General features: G+C 40.3%; 1 protein-coding gene across 1 annotated transcript; it reads right to left on the bottom strand.

The window, feature by feature from the left end:
• Nucleotides 1-399: 399 nt before the first annotated feature.
• NAPG (NSF attachment protein gamma) lies at nucleotides 400-20,693 on the bottom strand. The gene is made up of 12 exons (XM_063130558.1): nucleotides 20,593-20,693; nucleotides 18,786-18,853; nucleotides 17,184-17,268; nucleotides 14,103-14,120; nucleotides 13,311-13,341; nucleotides 10,491-10,600; nucleotides 10,312-10,378; nucleotides 7,958-8,028; nucleotides 6,637-6,715; nucleotides 6,114-6,193; nucleotides 5,056-5,185; nucleotides 400-2,717 (listed from the first exon to the last, which is right to left on the bottom strand). Exons 1-12 carry the CDS (start codon nucleotides 20,646-20,648, stop codon nucleotides 2,568-2,570), a joined length of 945 nt encoding a protein of 314 aa, XP_062986628.1. The 5' UTR covers nucleotides 20,649-20,693; the 3' UTR covers nucleotides 400-2,567.
• Nucleotides 20,694-20,956: the final 263 nt, after the last annotated feature.

The raw sequence follows: 20,956 nt of genomic DNA on the forward strand, positions 1-20,956 counted from the left end.
ACATCTTGCCCAATGTAGAGATCTGGGGATTTCAAAAGTTTGCCAACAATTGTGCATAAAGGTCTTGCCTGACCATGCATTTTGGATTTCAGTATGACTTTATATGTGACCTTCACCATCCAGGGGCAACATAATCACTTAAAGGGCAACAGTTCAAGACTCTCTGATTTTGCTATTGACTGACAATATTCAAATTGCTTAAATCTTCAATGCTCAGTTGGAAGATGTAAACAGATTTAACTAATCTCCAGTGCCAGGATAACAGATCTGTAAACAGGCCCAAGTAACTTCTATGGATTTCAACTCAATCACTTAAGTTCCATGTGTTGAAGTTTCATTAAAATTTGAACATGCAGATAAACCAGGACGATCACAATAATCATAAACACACACAACAGGTTCACCATTTTAAAGTTTATTTTTTATAGGTGACATATAGAGCCTCTTCTCAGAGGCTGGAGCTGTAGGGCAATTACAACATTTTTCATACTCTATTGCATCCCACAGATAGGCTGGGCAGAGTTTACAGTTAAAGCACAGGGTTCATGTTGCATAAAACACAGTTTACACAGCATCTGGATGTACAGACGAATCATATTCAATATATTTACCTTCATAATATTGGACTATATTTTAGCATGTTCATGCAAACCAACTGTTACTTTGGCTCTTGAAACATTGGCATTATTTCCCCAAACTTTTCTCCTTGCTACATTTTCCATCTCAGTCAAACGAAGTATGCACAGTACCTTTGAAAACAACCACTAAACATGTATTAAGAAAGCACAGATTTTTAAACATTTAATAAAGGTAATAGGATTTCTATTACATTTTTATCAGCTAAGTTAAAATGGGTAGTAGGTCAAAAATATAGACATTGCCCATTTTAAGCTACATCCATCTTCACAATTTTCAGTCTCAAAAGCATCTCCAATACATTATTAAAAACATTATTTTCATTGCACACAGCTTCCATTTTATATTCCTCGGATTTTCCATGCATCATGAAAACAGGAAACTTTTACTTGAACCTATATTCAGAACTCAAATGCTCACTGGGTAACTAAATCTCTCTCCACATTCTTCTGAATGTGGGATTTAAGGCCCTACAGTCTTTCTGAACAGAGGAGTATCGTACAGATATATTCCTTTTCTCACACAATGTGCTATAGTGCAGGATTATATCAGAAAAAAGCAGCAGTATCTCTGTTATACCAATAAAAGGAAATGTTAACATATAGTGTTGTATGCTCTTAAGAAACTGTGTTCCTGAAGTTGAATCAATTCTTTCTCACAACACAGAACTATTAGGAATGTTAATTAACATATTTCATGATCCTTCTGCTGCGGGGTGTTATTACTTCTCCTTGGAGAATTTGAGGGTTCATCATGATAGACATTTTCCAGGAGTTATACTATTCAGTACAATATCAAGATCAATTTACAGGACATCTTCACAACCTCCTACATATATAGATCAGACATTTTTGACAACAAACCTGTATTTTTAGCTTCCAATTTCAGCTTTGCCGTTTACAGCATTCAAGCCAAGATTTTGTTCATGTTTGCCTGAATTCACTTGAATAGAAGTACTGTAGTGGTGGAGGGAGGGGAAGCAGGAGCAGATGTACAAGTCTCTAAGGAACTCGAAGCGATCTCATTGGACACTTTGGTCAACTTTTTCTGTAAATCTGACATCCACTATGGCAAAGTACAGTCAAATGTGGATACAAATGTTTGAAAGGCTCTAGCCCGTTGGAACTCAGAATAGTATATCTTCTACTTTCTTCCTGGATTTCTCCATTATTACACAGAAATAAAGGACAATTCATTTGCCACTATTTGTATGCTAAGGTTGTGGATTCTTATTTTTCAGGAACAAAATCCTGACGATTCCACAGCTAAAGTATTAAATCTCCAGATGGGAAATGAAAGGTTTCTCTTGCAATTTATCCACAGCGGTGTTACATGGAAAGACACTAACGAAACAATTAATGTTGCAGAAAACCTGGGTGTGCTTTCTAGGCACTGACCCACAGAGCTCCTGAACATTCTACAGACGTGTATGAATGCATACTTGTTTCACCAAATATTATGCTCATATGGCAAGAGAGAGGTACATCATAGTTTAAGGTGCTTTCAAATGGTTTAGTGGCATTGTTCAAAAATGCAAAAACAAATAAACGCATAACTCTTTGGTACTAAGAACTTCAACCTTCTGCAGGGCTGCTGACTGACATTTGAACGTGAAACAATGGGCCGTGGAACTACACACATTTGGAAAGAAGTATCAAAGACAAATGCCGCCTCCCAAAACTTCCCTTTTTGTGAAGACTACAGTACTCAAATTCTTCATTAGAGTAGATGCACTGAAAGATTTAAGAATGCAATACAAAAACACTTCAAGGTGTATAGCCATGCTTTTTATACCAGTACCCCAAAAGCTGACAAGTCATTATCTTTCCAATGCCGTGATTGCAATGAAGTGAAGGTAATTTGGGTTCCCCTGGAATTGCTCAATGGCCAGAAACAACTAGTCTGATCTTTGAGAGTAGATATAATTGGAGCTAGCACAGACCACCAGCATATTCATCATCTTCCTCATTTCCACGAGAAGCTCCTACAGCCGGTCCACCTATTTTGCCCTGTGGAGTAACTGGGGATTTCTTCTTTATACCTCCTCCTGGGACAGCCAATGAGAGACCAAGCTTCGCATACTGGCAAAGAACAAGAACAAGATGTTTGTGTCTTTTTTTGTATCAATTACATTACTCTGACTGAAATCAAAGTACGCGTTTAAATCAATACAAGCATTTGCTATAATAGCAGAATGGTCAATTGAAGCATTACACAAATATACTACTCTAAAGGAAATTGTTTGCATACAAGCTAGCCTGTATCTCATCTGTACTATGCGGAATAATGTTTTCTATAATTATCCTTGAAAGTATATCGTGGGGCATATTACACTAAATATGGAGGTGCTTCCAAATACATTGGGTTGCATCCACAGATCTGTGAGCATAGTTCCACTCAGTGAGCAGAGAATTCTTAACTGTGGCAACCGGGGTGGGGTTATGGTTAATGGTTTCCAAACAAGTCATGATATGGAAGCCAACTTCAAACTATGGCTTCATATGTTGGCTCGTTTGGAAACCACTAACCACAGTTTCCCAGTTTGGTCATAACGGAAAGCTATGATTGCAGCTGGCCTTTCCCCTACTTGTGTGAAGAGCAGCTTCAGGAGGCTTGTGCCTATCTCAGCTTATTAAGCCAAGATTTGATCATCCAAATGCAGCCACAAAGGTCCACATATATCTAACTTGGTTACACATTATAACCACATTTTTTCTACAGCTTAAGACTTTGGGATGCCTTGCTAACTTAAGTACAACTTGCTTTATTAGCAATAACCATATTAAAAAAAACTAAAGAGAAAGCTTTTCTCATTTCTTTTCTTATACCAATGAAAAATCCCATCATCTTTCCTCTGCTCTTTTTGTTCTCCAACTGCAACTGCTACCTTATTTCTTCAATTACAGAGTAGAATTGAAGTTATAGTTTCAACAAGTGAGTTCAGAATTATAGACCTCCTAAAATCCTCTCCAGGCAACATTAAAATTATGAGAATTCTCAAAATTTTAATGTTGCCTGGAGAGGATTTTAGGAGATTTATAATTCTGAACTCACTTGTTGAAACTGTTTGTTATCTACCTCTCACAAGGACATCAGCAATAGTTTATAATTCTTGTGTTTTATTGTAAAATAGTATCATAAGACACCAACCATCAAAAACAACAACACAAACAAGGCAAAGCCCATCTATGCAGCATAAAATCAGTATTAAAAACCAACACACAGCAGCCGGTCTTGTTCCAGAAGGGGAAAAGCCCTCCAAAAAAGTTACAAGAACAAAATGAGAAGATATAAAGTGCCTGTAGTCCATTCCAGCTTACTGGAACAAGAAATTGCCACATTCAAGTACAAAATGCAATGTACTACTACTTTTTACTGTTCTACTTCTTATGTTCATTGCTCTGGAATCTTTTTAGATATGGAGTGTTATACACATTTTGTAAATAAAAATATATAAAAAAGTCAGTGCCAGATACTTTGTCAATCAATGGCACACAGGTTAACATCATTTTATCCTGCTCACAACTATGAAAAGCTGTTTCTTTTTTACTTTCAGTGAACAAACACCATCAGTTTGTGCTACAAGTGGTTCAGAAAATTATTATTATTATTATTATTATTATTATTATTTATTTATTTATTTATTTATATAGCACCATCAGTGTACATGGTGCTGTACAGAGTAAAACAGTAAATAGCAAGACCCTGCCGCATAGGCTTACAATCTAATAAAATCATAGTAAAACAATAAGGAGGGGAAGAGAATGCAAACAGGTACAGGGTAGGGTAAGCAGGCACAGGGTAGGGTAAAACTAACAGTAGAAGTCTGTTATAGCCATATTCCATAGCTATCAAAGAACTTCTCAATTCACACCCACTTACACACACCTTGGCTCAGAAGTACTGAAGTGGAGGATGCAATTGACAAGTTCTTGGACAAGTATGGAAAATAGCTCTGTTGGGTTAAATAGCACACTAAATGAAGTAGAGTGTGGACAGACTGAAACTGACAATGATATTGACAAGATGGGGCTACATAGCAGGCAGGTTGACTTGCGATCATGTTCATTTGTGCATGATTAGGAATAAAACAATATTTAAAACAATGTGACAGTATTTGCACAAATTTCAAGATAACCCCCACAGTTGTGCAAATAGCAGAATTCAAAGAAATTTACAAAATATTTCCATAATCAGGTAAAAATACTACTACTACTACTACTACTAATAATAATAATAATAATAAACCCTGTGGAATCCCATTGGCCTTTAAAAAAAACCAAAAGAGGGTGAAGAGGGCAGAATGGAAGCAATGTTATTTTCTTGTATATAGAGCTAATTGGATTATGACAGATATGGCAGCCACTTAGCAATTTTGCCTTCATGTAGCTAACAGCTTACATCTCGGCACCAACTTACATCATTGTCCATGTACTTAAAGAGCGGTGAATTGCATACATCCGATACTTGGTCCTGGTCTTGCTGATCATATCCTTCTAGGAGCTGCTCCAATGCTGCGTAGTCTTCACTTTCTGTGAAGCCTGGTATGCTGAAGCAATGGAAATTTCATTTAAAATTAGTCCACTCAAAGTTAAAGTACTACATTTTCAAACAAGGAAAGGAAAGACACCAGAATCACGGTTTGAGATCTGGGAACCAAAAAGACCACCTCCTATCACATGATGCTGACAAGACTCTGCATTCATGAGCAACAGGCCCTCCTTGGGTCACCCCAACCTGAAATTAGATGCATGATGACCAGGAAGGTCCTCTCTAAAGAGGTTCACTAAGCACCATGTCTCATTTTTATTCACACAGACATTCTGCATCCAATGTTGATTTCTTTTACTGCTGTCGATTGTTCTGTGCAAGCTTGAATTATGATTTTATATTTTATTGTTCTAATGTTTTTATTGTATGTTGCCCTAATAGTTTAACTGCAGGATGGCCTAGCAATCTGTTTGTTAACCAATTAAACATTTTTTTAAAAAATCAGATGTTTGGCAACTTAATTTCTAAGCCTGCAAATGAGGTTGACCAATTTTTCATGTGTACAACTTGCTACTAAGAAATATGAATTTACTCTCAATTCATCAGAAGCAACGAGTGGGTTGTATCCTATGTTAGTCCTACTTAGAGAAGACCCATTGAAATGGGTTACTCAAGTCACATTCATTTCAATGGGTCTACTCCAAGTAGGACTAACATTGGATACAACTCAGTGGGCTTGTTCAGACAACATGCCACTAACTTCTTTTGTGGCAAATGGTTAGCTCAAAATGCTTAATCACCATGGCTTAACGTATCATCTGAACAGGGTCAGTATTTCTCAAATTCATAACTTACTGGAGAATCTTTACCCTGGCATTGGCACGAAAGCTACAGAAATACAGAGTGCTCTGTTTCTGCATAAAGGAGGTCATACAGAATACAGCCATGTTTGTAGATTAAACACCAACCAGGCAGATGTGACTTACCTATAGCTTTCCCTGACACATTTTTCTGCAGCAACATAGTCATTTCTGTGAAGATGAACTAAGACCTGAGCAATTGTTTTCTAAAAAAGAGAGAAAGAATGATTACTCTAATAACAAATTAATATTTCATTTCTCACACTTCAACTAGTTAATATAAGAAAAACTAATAATTATTATTAAAATGAGGGACACAGCAATTAAAACCAAAACGGGGCAACTGTTTTCTTCTAAGAAGAATGTGAATATCATTGTTTGGGCACACCCTAATTATAGATAGAGGGTTCAAAAGAATTACTTTGAAAGTTATGGAACAATACAAACCCAAGAATGTGAACCCATTTAAAAGCTTCCAGTTACTTAAGGCTGCAGAGCTCTGCAGATGTATGATAATCAGGGGAGACATGATTTCCAGGCAGGAATTAATCTAATACTGTTTAATTAGAAGTGAGCCCACAACATAGAATTGAAAAGAAAATGGTCCATCACCCCCAGGAACAGAAAAACAGACCACCTGGCTTTATACCTTGTAACACGTCGGATAGTTTTCAATATCTTTATAAATACTCTTTTCCTTCTGAATAGATACTGCAGCCTCATCTAGTCTGAAAGGCAAGAATGAGCAGGAAAGGCACATTTAGAGAAAGCAGTAGGAATCAGGAAAACCTTTTGTCCTAAAAAATCTGTTTTCAGAGAGCATAACAACACAAAAACGTCTTTGCGTACAGTGAACCCACACTGAATGTAAAACCAATCAATACAGGAACCACTTGCTTATAAAGCTCATACCAAAATGAATGGAAATGTCCAAAAGCTAGGCCAGATTTATACAAACAACAATCCACACTTGGATGACTGCTTCTAATACAATCGGTTGGACACTGCACCAAGTGGGATATGACTGAGTGACCTTTGCAGATGAATCAGAAGAAATCCTTTTTCTTTGTGTGCTTTAGTCATGCTAGTCCTAATTCATCAACAGCAGCAGTATGTCTTGTCTCCAACCCAGACTCGAAGTTCAGAGTAGCTTTGCTGCTGGGGAGATAGCCTGTTCCCAATTTTTAAAAAACATTGTTGGAAACATGAACTCAATGCTGCAGAAGAGGAAAATTCATTGCACTTTCCCATAAAATAAAACAGTTTCTATGGTTGTGAAGTACTTCTGGGGTAGGGACTGCTTTGCCTATTTTCACCTTTGGGCTATTATTTCGAAATATTCCACTTGTGGGCATGTTTGTTGTCGTTGCTTTTTTAAAAAAGGTCCTAAAATAGCACGAGACAGGGTTGGAGGCAGAAAGAAGGTTATCTACTTTGACACAAGTGATGTTCTGGTCACTAGCCAACTGATGCCCATAAGATTCGAACAACCACATTAAATGAAATAAATAAATGAATAAATAGAGCTGAGTTTGTTTGTTTTTAACGGAGCCCAGAATAGTTGTTTTTATAAGGATACTGTTGTTTTTATGCTTTTTATGTTTTTAAACTTTATATATTTGTTTTTAATGTTTACTGTTTTAAACTTTTGTAAACCGCCCAGAGAGCTTTGGCTATGGGGTGGTATATAAATGCAATAAATAAATAAATAAATAAATAAATCAAGAAGTCAATTATAGTAGATGCAATATTATAGGTAGAGTCATTATTTCTTAGCGATATAATTTCGCAGTCTGCATGCTGGAAAACTGAATTTCCCTTACATTGTGGGGTTTTCTGAGTTAATGTCATCTGGGTAACATTTAAGAATTCAGTAGTCGTTGTGAATCTATTACACAAAAGCCACGTCAGCTGGTAATGCCCTCAGTAAATTTTCACTTTTTTTAAAAAAAAGAAGTTAAGATACACACCTACGACCTCTGACTAAAAGCCTTGAAGCCTTTCCATACATTTCAACTGCTTGCCGCAAACGTTCTTCATTCTAGAATAAGAAACCAGAAGTATATGCACATATTAAAGGCTTACTTGTAATGCAACTTCTCTCTGAATTACTGGAAGTAGCTTAGGTTAAGAGGCACACAGTTTCCTGACATACTCAGGCTTTAGCTGCCTAAAAGGTTCTCCCAGATTATGATTTACATACAAACTTCATAGTTTAGTGTTAAATGAACAAGCATAGGCAAGTCTTGTGTTCGCATGCTCCTCACTCTCCTCTTGCATGGCCAAGGAGAGACTGGAAGGTTTTGCTTCCAGTTTTAACCACAGTTTGTCATTTCGTGTGCATCAACTGGTTTCAAACAAACCAGCCTTTGCCAACATGTTGGAATATAGCTCCCATCATCCTTGTCTATCGGTTATGCTGGCTGGGGCTTTAGCTTTCCCCACCATAGTAGGGAAAGCCAAAACAAACTATTGTTAATGTTAATCAGTATGTCAATCCAGATGAAACAACAAGCTGCGGTTCAGCAAAAACAGAAGAATTTTTTTCTGAATTCTTCCTGATCAGGCGGAGGGCAGCAAGGAAGCATGTGAACCCAAGGCTTGCCTAGGGTCATTTACATCTCACTAAAGTATAGTTTAACATGGTGTGTGAGCGCAGACACTGAAGAAGCCTGACTGGAAAATGAAACTGTTGTGTTAAATGGAACCACATTTAACCGTTAAATGGAACCGCATTTGGGTCAGGTTATTTGAAGGAACGCCTCCTCCCATATGTACCTACCCGGACCTTAAGATCATCTACAGGGGCCCTTCTCCGTGAGCCCCTGCCAAAGGAAGTGAGGCAGGTGGCTACTAGGAGGAGGGCTTTCTCCGCTGTGGCACCCCGGTTGTGGAATGAGCTCCCCAAAGAGGTCCGCCTGGCGCCTACACTGTACTCCTTTCGTCGCCAGCTGAAGACCTTTTTATTCTCTCAGTATTTTAACACTTAATTTTAACTTAAATTTAAATTTTACTGTTTTAACTCTGTATTTTAATCTTATATCAATTTTGCTGCGTGGTTTTATCCTGGTTGTGTTTTTTATACTGTATTTTGTATTTGTGCTTTTAACCTGTTGGTTGTTTTATCATGTTTTTAATTTTTGTGAACCGCCCAGAGAGCTTCGGCTATTGGGCGGTATAAAAATGTAATAAATAAATAAATAAATAAATAAACCGCTGGAGATGTTTCTAAAACTGCAATGTCTAGTTTGAACCCTATTAAGAAATTTGTTAGCAATTGAGAAAGGTGTGACAGATAAACTGCTTGTCAAATTTGGCCTGTTCTGGTTCCCATTTTCCTAGCTTTGTTTAGGCAGCCCACCACGAAGATCAGGAACATTGGCAGGCATTAGTGGGCCCTCTCTGGTGTGGCCCCTACACTATGGAATTCCATAGCAAAGCATATATGTCTGGCTCCCTCTGTAACTCTAGGAGAAGGCTTTAGGCCCTTTCTACACTGTCCATTTTTTGAGGGATCATCCCTGTGCATCCAAATGGAGGGACAATCCCTCCATTTACCAGGGATAACTGAGACCTCAGTTATCCTGGTTTTCCCTGTGGTCCTGGAACGATCCTGATGACTGCGGATGGTGTGGACTTCCTCTTTTTTAAAAAATGGCCACCACAATGGGGGGCGACACCCAGGATGTCGCACAGCCCATGTGGACTGAGGGCGATGATCCCGGAAACAGGTAAACCTAGGATAGCCTCCTCTCCCTCCCTCTACACCCGTAGGTGTAGAAAGGGCCTTAGCAACATACTGTTTTCTCTGGCTTTTAACTGATATTATTTTATTGTATTTGCTGTTGCTATATACTGAACCATACTGTATTTTACCATATTGTATTTTAAATTATACTTTATTTTAACTGGCTCATTTTAAAATTGTCTAAATTTAAGGTGGTTTTATTATTTTTTTATTTTGAATTCTACTGTTTTGCATTGTAAGCCACCTTGGGAAGACTACGGTCTTGAAAATAGCTAAGATATACAATCGTCATCCATTCCTATATTTTGATTGCACTATGCAAAGCAAACACCACTATTGCTAGAAGTAGTAACAGCCATGTAAAGATCACTTCAGTTATATCAGTTAGTCCATTCAGTAAGGGTGAAAGGAGACAAGAGGCAGAAGCTCTTTTATTAAGGACGTAGTTAAGACAGCGTCCCATCCCTGGATGTTCACCCGTCTGCAGCATGGCTCAACTGTTGGGGTTTACTTCCTGCCTTTCTCAGTCAAATTTGTTTCTCTGGGGAATATACTTTACAGTTTTAGAGAACTTACTTCGAACACCGATGCTGTCTGCTGATATAGCTGAATAGCCTTGTCTGGACTTATATTTTCTATTACCCTGAAATAAAAATGCCAACATCATTATTTAACCATGATTTAAAGAGAGGCAACTGTACAAATCAAACTTCTTTTCCAGATAATAAACCAGTGCTTTGGGATTGTGCACCTACTTCCCAGCCCGATCTAGTGCAATAGCCGCTGTGTCAGGTGTTCCATTCTCCAGGTACATCATGCTGGCTTTCTGAATCAGTTCCACCGCATCATGATGTTGCTGCATCTCCTACAGGAGAAAGGAAAAGGCCCAGGTTTGTCAGGAAGAATGTCAAGTTGAGGTACTCCAAACAGTTTCATCTAGTTAACGCAATGGAACATGTTTGAAATCAATTACAGTTTTACTACACCTTGTCATCGAAAACCAGTGGACAATCTTTTGTCAGCAGATGGAAACATTCAAAAGGCAAATTAAGACCAGCAGGATAGATCATTGAACTGCATCTTCTATAAATGGTGACTATTGGCAGCTTCATATATGCATGTACACTGCTTGTTTTTTTTATCACTAATTGACTTACATCTGAAAGTTAAAGCTAATTTGGCTGAATATCACTGTGTGAGGTGGTATGAAAGTGTTATCTGTGGTTATCTGTGACAGCTTTCTAGATGCAGCAGTCAACAGTGATGAATATGTGTGAATCAGCTGGAAAAGTAGGATACCTACTTCCTATTTTCCCTGCTCAAAGTCAATAAGTCAAAAGTACTTGCATTTAAGCCTATTAAGTGGTATTAACTATGATCACTTTGATACAAGTATTTTGGCTTTACTGATACATGGTCAGGCTTAATGTAATTTACCTTCCACTTGTTCTTGTGATCCGATCCCTTCTCACGTCTTTATAAATCTTATTCCCGCTATCCTCCCTTCCTTGCTTCATATTATTAATCTTTCTCTGTCCTCTGGTTCATTTCCTTCTGCTTTTAAACATGCTACAGTCTCTCCCATTCTCAAGAAACCTACTCTTGATAGGCTAGCTCTGTCTAACTACCGACCTGTCTCTTTGTTGCCTTTTGTTTCAAAGATCCTCTCATTGTCTTGACTTTCTGTCTAGTAACTCTGCTCTGGATCCTTTTCAATCTGGATTCCGTCCTTTACATTCCACTGAAACAGCCCTTACTAAGATCACCAATGATCTTCTTACTGCCAAGTCTAAAGGCCTTTATTCTGTTCTTATTCTCCTTGATCTAACTGCAGCCTTTGACACGGTTGATCATGATCTTCTCTTAGACTCCCTTCATGACCTTGGACTTTGTGGCTCTGTCTATAACTGGTTTGCCTCCTATCTAGCGGGTTGCTCTTTCAGCGTGTTGGCTAATGGCAGCTCGTCTTCCTCTTTTCCCCTTTCAGTAGGGGTTCCGCAAGGCTCGGTGCTTGGCCCGTTGTTGTTTTCCTTATACATGTTGCCCTTGGGTAAGCTTATTCAATCTCACGGCCTCCAATATCATCTGTATGCCGATGATACACAATTATATCTCTCATCTCCGGAACTTTCTCCTGATGTTCACAATCGTATCTCGGCATGTCTTTCAGATATCTCAGCTTGGCTGCTTCATCGTCGTTTGAAACTTAATATGGCAAAGACTGAATTGCTTGTTTTTCCTCTTAAACCTTCCCCTCATCTCTCATTCTCTCTTACTGTCAATGATGTTACGCTTACTCCGGTCAAGGAAGCTCGTAGCCTTGGCTTTATATTTGATTCCTCGCTCTCCTTTATTCCTCATATTGAGGCAGTAGCTAAATCCTGTCGTTTTTCCTGTATAATATTGCCAGGATTCGATCATTTCTGTCTGTCTCTTCTGCCAAGACGCTTGTTCATGCACTGGTTATTTCTCGGTTGGACTACTGCAACCTTCTTCTCACTGGCCTTCCTTCTTCTCACATCAGTCCATTGGTCTCGGTCCACCACTCTGCCGCTAAGATCATCTTCTTGGCTCGCCACTCTGATCATGTTACTCCACTTCTGAAATCTCTTCATTGGCTTCCAATTCACTTCAGAATCCAATATAAACTTCTTCTGTTGACCTTCAAAGCTTTTCACGGTCCAGCTCCTTCCTATCTCTCCTCTCTCATCTCACACTATTGCCCCACTCGTGCTCTTCATTCCTCTGATGCCATGTTTCTCACCTGCCCAAGGGTCTCTACTTCCCTTGCTCGGCTTCGTCCATTTTCTTCTGCTGCCCCTTACGCCTGGAATGCTCTTTCAGAACATCTGAGATCCACAAGTTCACTCGCAGCTTTTAAAGCTCAGCTAAAAACTTTTCTTTTTCCTAAAGCTTTTAAAACCTGGTGTTGTTTGGACTCTATACTGTTAGTTTTACCCTACCCTGTGCCTGTTTGCATTCTCTTCCCCTCCTTATTGCTTTACTATGATTTTATTAGAATGTAAGCCTATGCGACAGGGTCTTGCTATTTACTGTTTTACTCTGTACAGCACCATGTACATTGATGGTGCTATATAAATAAATAAATAAATAAATAATAACAGAGTAGGAAATCCAGCAATGTCCACCCACCGCAAAACAGACACCATTGATCCTGTCAATCTGTTTCAACAGGGTTGAGGGACACTCTGGAGCAGACTGGGTGGGTGGTGCTCAAGGAAGAGGAGAGGGAAGGGGAGGTCTGCCTGCGCAACTTTGGATGGATCCCAGAAAAATGTTACGCAGTTGTCAATTAGCAAGTTATTAAAATAGCTAAGGACTGCAATTCTGTAAATGCAAATCTAAATGTGGTGGGTTTTTAAATACAATTCAACAGAGATGTGCTAAAGCCCACTGAAATCAATAGACTTAAACCTATGCTAAATGATGGCTAATAGATCTCCAATACATGTTTAACAAACCACAAGCTGCCTGAATACTATATAGGACAAAATCCAATATTTTCTTTTAACCAAATGACTTCATACAGAAAGTCTGGATGGAAAAGCCCATACCTTTAACATCATACCTGCTTGTTCATAAGCTCTGAAAAGAGAAAAAAGTCAGTGCTGAATTTGAGCAAATTAAAGAAATATCTCGTGCTAAAGTATATGGGACATCTCAATACCAAATTTGTGGTTAATTTGTAATTTTGCATTGCTGCTGTTTTTATCTGGTTGAGCTTTTATATTGTATTTTATATTATGGTTTTATACTGTTGTTTTATACTTTGAATGTTTTTAAATTTTGTGAACCGCCCAGAGAGCTCCGGCTATTGGGTGGTATAGAAATCTAATAAATAAATAAATACCAGAAAAATAATCAATCATGACAAAATACATGTATCTTGCATCTTTTTCACATAATATGAGACAGAAAAGCAGATGCACAGATTATACATTTCCATCTTTGCTCCATATAACCAGGTTTGAAAATGGAAAAATCATATCTCTTTCCCTTGAGAATATGTGTGTGTAGAGTTCATAAGTTTCCCAAAGGGGAAAAGAGGTGAGCTCCTTTTTCTGAGAAGACAATGTGCAGCAAAAATCACTGTACTGCATCACTTTGCAATATGTGAAAGAACTCCTGCAAGTAAAGTAGAACTGAAAAGTACTCTTGGGTTTTCTTTGGTAGCATGAAATCCCTACACACTCTGGCATAACTGAGAACAGTAACATTTCCCACATTTTCAAGATTAATTTCCCACAATATATGATTACACTTCAATGAGGTCAATTATTGTTAACATCAGCTAAATTTTTCATATACTCGGAAGCTTAGTAAATTAAAATGCAATTCATACTTACTTTGCAGCATGAAAGAGACTAGATATAAGTTATTTTGAGTCAAGGACACAAACTATACCATGTTTTCCTAGATGATTTCAACTGTTTTTAAAGACAAGTGGTACAGGCTAATGTTCATGTATAGACAAAATATTCCACAGGCATAAAATTAAACCTATTTTAAAAACTGGGCTCGCTGAAGAAAAATATATATCTCCAGGGTTAATAGCAGGATTACAAGTTTAAAGTATATTTACTGACAACCTAGAGAATGTTTAACTACTTCTACCCTTGGTTTGCAAACAGCAGTCCCTTCCGTATCATGACAAGCTGATCATCAAACTCAGACTTTCAAAAAGACTTTGAAAAGCTTCAATGTCATGCTAATAGATTTTCACCAGCCCAATGGGGTGTTCCCTTACTCTCCTTCCCCCAACACTCCCCACAATCCATTCCAGTGGATCTCCCAGCCCTCCAGAGCAGATCTGGGGGAAACATGGGTGGATGTAGGGGTGGGGAAGGGGGAATATCTTCTGCTAGCAGTGTTCCTTCTGCTGGTGGAAAGACTACTAGATACAGCCTTTCATGGTGGGGCCACAATAAACAAACTCCAAAGCCCCACTGGGCATGCAGAAGCTCATGTCTCAAGAAGCTCTTGTAATAGCAGCTATGACCTACATGGCAAATAGAGAAAATGCTTGAGGTCATCCCCACAAACATGTTAGAAAAAACATTACATTTAACTCTTTGACTAAAACCGTGATGGCAATTGCTAAAATCTATTTTATCCAAATATAGAAATGAAGCCCTCCATGAACACGCACAGCTCATTAAGGGCCAACTCAAATGGGACTTTAACTAGGTGGTATTATTATTATTATTATTATTATATTATCATCATCATCATCATCATCATCATCATGTATTAGATTCCTTTCTCTAATAAAAGACTCCAGGCATCTTACAGTACAGGTTAAAACATATAAAAAGTTAAAACAATTTAAAACAGCTAAATTCAGGACCCAGTAAAACAACTAAATTGAGAAGCCCCAACATATGCCATCAAATGTCTGAGTAGAAGGAAGTCTTAACCTTGTGCAAAGAAGATGACAATATTGGCACTAGGCAGTGAGGTGAGCATTCCACAGTCAGGAGGCCACCACTGAGAAGGCCCTTTCCCTTGTTGCCATCCTCCAAAATTCTCTCAGATTAAGGCCTGATGCTTATTGTAGAGTGAAGGTAGGTTCATACCAAGACAGGCGCTCCATCAGGTATTACAGTCTCAAGCCATGTAAGGCTTTACAAGTCAAAACCAACACCTTGAATTGTATTAAAATATACAGGGGCAGAATCGGTGTTATATGCTCAGACCCTCTGGTCCCTACTATCAGTCTGGCCGCTGCATTTTGCACAAACCACAGCTTCCAAACAGTCTTAAAAGGCAGCTCCACATAAAATGCATTGTAGTAGTACTCTAACCTCATGCCTACCATAGTATAGATTATGAAGCCTGGTTACCTCTGTCCAGATAAGGGTGAAGCTGTGCCACTTGCAGAAGCTGCTGGAAGGTACTCAGTGCCACTGAGATCCACTAAGCCTCAATTGACAATGATTCCAGAACTCCTGATCTATGAACATGCTCCATCAAGGGTAGTGCAACCCACTCAAGAACTAGCTGATCACCTTCCATTCAGTCAGAAGACCACTCAACTAACAGCATCTCAGTCTTGTCTGGATTGAGGTTCAGTTTATTAGCCCTCATCCAGTCCATTATTGCAGCCAGGCACCGACCTAGCACATTCACAGCCTCACCTGATGGACATGAAAAGGAGAAACAGAGCTGCATGACATCAACATACCAATGACAATGCATTCCAAAAGTCTGAATGATGCCACTCAACAGTTTTATGTAAATATTAAATAAATAGCATGGGGGACAAAACCGCCCCCTGTAGAAAGCTATGCTGAAGAATGCATGGGGCCAAGCAGTATCCCCCAAACATCACCTTCTGGAGCCAACCATCCAAGTAGGAGTGGAACCACTGCAATGCAGCACCCTCTACTCCCAGCTCACACAACTGTCCCAGAAAGATACCATGGTTGATGGTATCAAAAGCCACTGAGAAATCATGTAGAATCAACAGTTATCACACTCTCCGTGTCTCTCTCCCAACATAGGTACAGGGCAGCCAAAACTTTCCATGACAAAATTCATCCTGAACCCTGACTGAAATGGATCCAGATAATTGGTCTCATCCAAGAGTTTTTGGAGCTGGTGAGCAACCACCTGCTCAAGGACTTTGCCCAGGAAAGGAACATTCACTACCAGCTTAACACTGTCATGATATTCTGAGTTCAGAAAGGGTTTCTTCAGGAGTAGTCTTACCACCACCTCTTTCAAGCAGCCTGGGACCACTCTCTCTCTCACAAGGAGGCATTAATCACCTCCTTTGACCAGCCAGCTGTTCCCTCTCTGAAACAGAATTAACCTGTCCACGCACCTTGCCAATTTCTTATAGGTTGTACCAACAGAAACTCATTTAACAAAACTGCACTCTGGATCCCTCACTTGATTCACTTGGTAGTATGTATGGACAGCGGGACAACAGAATCATGCCTGCCATCTCTGCTCACTAGGCTTGCTTCTCCTGCCTCTAGGTTTGCCAGACACTTTGTACATAAAGCTATGATAGAGCCTATGCACGTGGAGTCAAACACATATTGACTGATCTATGCAATCATTAAACTGGACTATAAGCAGATTCTATGCACTTAGGCCTTATTCCAATATGATGTCTGAAAGGCTGGTGATATTATAGACTCGGCCAATGGTCAGACTGAGAATGTGGATACAATTGGAATAGGACCTAAGCACACAGAGTTCACACAAATCAAGCCTACACATATTGGATTCCATGTGGATACAATGTCACTTCCCCAGTGGAAGGAACTCTACTTTGTTAAATCCTATTCTAAATCATCCCTAATTAAGATGAAATACAATGATTCTAAGTTTGGAACAGACAAAAACAGAAGTATCAGTCTAACACCAATTATTTTTTCAGTTGCTTAAGAGAGAGGCAGCAATTAACCAAAAGATACGCTTTATTGTTTTCATGGGATAGAGCTTCTCGATAATATGCTTCTTTTGCCTGATCAAATTGTTTGGCATTTTTAAAAGCAACAGCTGCAAAGAAAAAAAAGAAAAGGTTAAAAATGTATTATGCATGTACTTAGTATTTCTAGTTTACTCCACCTGAGAAATAACATTCACAAATAACTTTTTAAAAGATACCTTGCATTTTTATATTTATCATTTATTTAAATGCATTTTTTTAATCTGGCCCATCATCACAAGTGTTCTCAGAGCAGCAAACAAACCCAGAGATTCTCTCCTCACAGCAACCCTTTTGTTCTAACAACTTCATGCAATAGGTTAGACTTTGAGAATGACTGGTTCAAGAAAAAGGGAGCTTTATGGTTGAATGGGGATTTGAACCTGGGAATAAAGTACTGTAATTTTCACCCAGATACCCTCAAGATTATTATTGCACTCATAAACCAAATAAGGCCATGGATTTCTTACCACACAGAGAAAAAATATTGTTAGGGCATAATCCTATCCTGCTGCATGTAAGCCTCTAAACTCACGAGAGCGGGAGAAGTGGCAGATGTAATCTTCACCTCTGCACTCCTCCCACTCTGCATTTTTGCTAGTTGGGCTTTTTTTGCCATCTCGCTGGAGCGCTGCGAAGGGGGAGGGAATAAGTTCTGTGGGAGGGGAGGGGACCGGAGAGGGCCAGGGATAATTTGTAAGAGGGCCTTTCTAGTCCCCTCCCCTCCCCATCCAAAGAAATACCCCCTTTAACTCCTCTCTGGGGTCACCTCAAAGATGCAGCAGGCATGGTTCTCTCAGCACTAGCTGTGAAGGGGTGGGAGTAGGGGAGGGGTGCAGATTTCCAGATATGAGGTCAGAGTACTGGCTCCAATCTCAGATCCAGGAATTTGAAATATCCTATGGCCCACCAGACACTGACTAGTGACCATAGGATAGAACCCTTGGTTATTTGCATTAATCATGGTTTCCAGACAAATGATAAATTTTACAGGGAACCAAATATCCAGGTTCAAACAACTACAGTTTTCTGGCTGCAACCCTTATGCACACTTACTCAGGAATAAGTGAATATTTTATTTATTTATTTATTTATTTATTACATTTCTATACCGCCCAATAGCCGGAGCTCTCTGGGCGGTTCACAAAAATTAAAAACATTCAAAGAATACAGTGGGGCTTAATTCCAAGTAAACAGGCATTAGGTTAGGCTGCAAGAAACATACTTCAGTCTAAGGAGACTAACCAGAACCCAAAGTTCTAGCTATTAGGTTATACTGTGCAATTTGATTTCCAATGAAACGCCTCTTATAGCACTTTTCAAAATAATCTCCAGCTTTGTTTTTAATCAGAAATGAAAGATATCATGTTACAAAGTCATCATCTTATGACCTAAGCCTAAATTCAATATAACGAAGAGCAAAGAGCAAAATTTCAGCAAAGAAAGCATCACAAACTCCTTCTGTAAATTCAATAGGTTAGTCCACAAACTGCTTTAACTTCCACTGTATAGAAATTAACTACACAAAGAAGCTATGAAACACATGTAAAATTGCAGAAATGAATTCCCTATGTTTTACAGAACATACCTGCCTTTGAATATTCAGTAGCTGCACTATCATAGTCTGGTTTCCATTTTAAAAATCCAGTTTTCAAGCTGAAATACAAAATAAGCCAAGCAATTATTAATAACAATCACAGGCTTTAACCTTTACAAAGAAGTTAATGTGACAATTTTCACACCACCAGCTGTCTTCACCCTACACACCTTTCCCCAATTTTACTGTATGTCAGAAAGCTGGCCTTTATACCAGATGCTTCAGTACATCTCTCTGACTGTCTGCTATATATCTGACTCAAGCATAAGTTGTGTTAGGGAGGCCATCGCTTATCTTTGTAGCTCACTGGTGGCACAACATATGCTTCCATATATCTCCAGTTTCAATCCCTGACAATATCTACACAAAGAGTTTGCCTTGGGGTAGCTTCGCAGTAGCAGCACGTCATCTACATGATGCAGCGGCCATTGCAAAGCCATCTGGGGGCAAACCCTGGAAACTCCGCTCCAAAAAACTTGGGCACTTACCCCGACTTTTTTGGCAGTGGAGCCCATGGCGCCCCCTGATTGGTTGCCATGGGTGGCCCTGTGCCTGTGAAAGTAAAAACAAAAACAAAACAAAAAAAACCGGGGGGGGGGGAGGAGAGGAATGGGGCTGTTCTCCCCAGCTTTTAAGCTGCTCAGATACAGATAATAAAAATAAAAAGAAATGGGGCGGGGAGGAACAGGCATCCAGAGGGAGGAGAGGAGAGGAGGTTCGCCCCAAGTCCCTGCCCCCTCTAGCTGCCTGTTCCCCCTTCTTTTTATTATCTGTATCTGCATAGCTGCAGAGATACAGATAATATATTTTTTTTTTTTAAGGGGGTGGAGGAACAGCTCCATTCCTCTCCTCCTTCCCCTCGTTTTTGTTTTTTTTACTTTTAAAGACAGGGAAAGTTCGCACTTGCGTTCCTTCCTGTGCAGATGTCAGGAAGGAATGCAAGTGCGGGCGCAAGGCACCTTGTGGTGCCAAAGAACCACCGTAAAGGCAGGGGCCTAGTTTAAAAGGATCTCACATAGTACAGACAAACTTCACCCAACAGCTGCTGTCAGTACAGAGCCAGATGGGCCACTGGTATGACTCTATATCAGGCAGCTTCCATATTTGAAATAAAGAAAAAGAATGTAAAATGAATGGGAAATAAATGGCACTCATCTATGGGGCTCAAAAGGTATGGGTCAGCCAGCCTACAGCACGAAGCCTAAGGCAACCTTTCCCAACCTGGTGCCTTCCAGACGTTTTGGATTACAGCTCCCAGAATTCCTGCTCGTTGGTCATGCTGGCAGGTGCTGATGGGGGCTGAAGTCCAAAACACCAGGAAGGCAGCTGGTCTAAGAGATATATGCAAAAACGCAGCTAGAAACTCAAAGCAAGCAGTGACCAATCACAGCCTGACGATGCTCTTCGCAATTCCCGTGGGCCTTGCTCCCGAGGACTCCCCACAGCCGCAGCTCAGAACGAACAACCCCGACGCAGGGTGGGCGGGACTCCTCGTCCGGTGGGCCTTGCTGCCAGCCCCCAAGGCCCCAGGCGAGCCTAATCCCTTCTCGTCCCCCGCCCCCGGCGCCCGCCCGGCAGTCGTCGTTCCCGGGAAGGGGCGGGAGAGCCCCGGTCTCTTCCAACATCGCCCCTCTCGTGAATAAGCTTGCCGGGGGGCGATGACGACGGGGGGGACCCGGGTCCCGCCTCTCCCTTCCCCCCAGGGCGTGAGAGACCTGGCCCGGCCTCGAGGGGGCTGGCCAGCCGCTCCTCGCCGCCTCCCCACACCCGGGGCCCTCCAGCAGTCTCGCCCACTCACTATTTCTCCGCTTTAGCGATGTGCTCCAAGCCTTCGTTGATCTTCTGGGCAGCCATGTCGCCTGACAGGAATCTCAGCCACTCCAAGCATCAACGTCACCGGTGAACGGAAAGCCACTGTGCCCAAACAGGCGCGAAAGGCGGAGTCCGGCTTCCCACACCCGCAAAACGCGCCTGCGCGGTGAGCAGCATTAGATCAGCGCTTGTCAGCCCTTCTCTTCCTCAAACTCAGTGGAGGCTGGTGGCTCCACTTCGGTTTCACTCAGAACCGGCCAGAACACTAAAGGAGGTATCCAATGTGCTGAACCTATTTGTTGGGGTGGGGGTTAGGATTCAGCACCTTGGATATCTCCTTCAGAGTACTG

Source organism: Elgaria multicarinata, chromosome 7 (genome assembly GCF_023053635.1).
Source record: "Elgaria multicarinata webbii isolate HBS135686 ecotype San Diego chromosome 7, rElgMul1.1.pri, whole genome shotgun sequence".
NCBI lineage: Eukaryota > Metazoa > Chordata > Lepidosauria > Squamata > Anguidae > Elgaria > Elgaria multicarinata.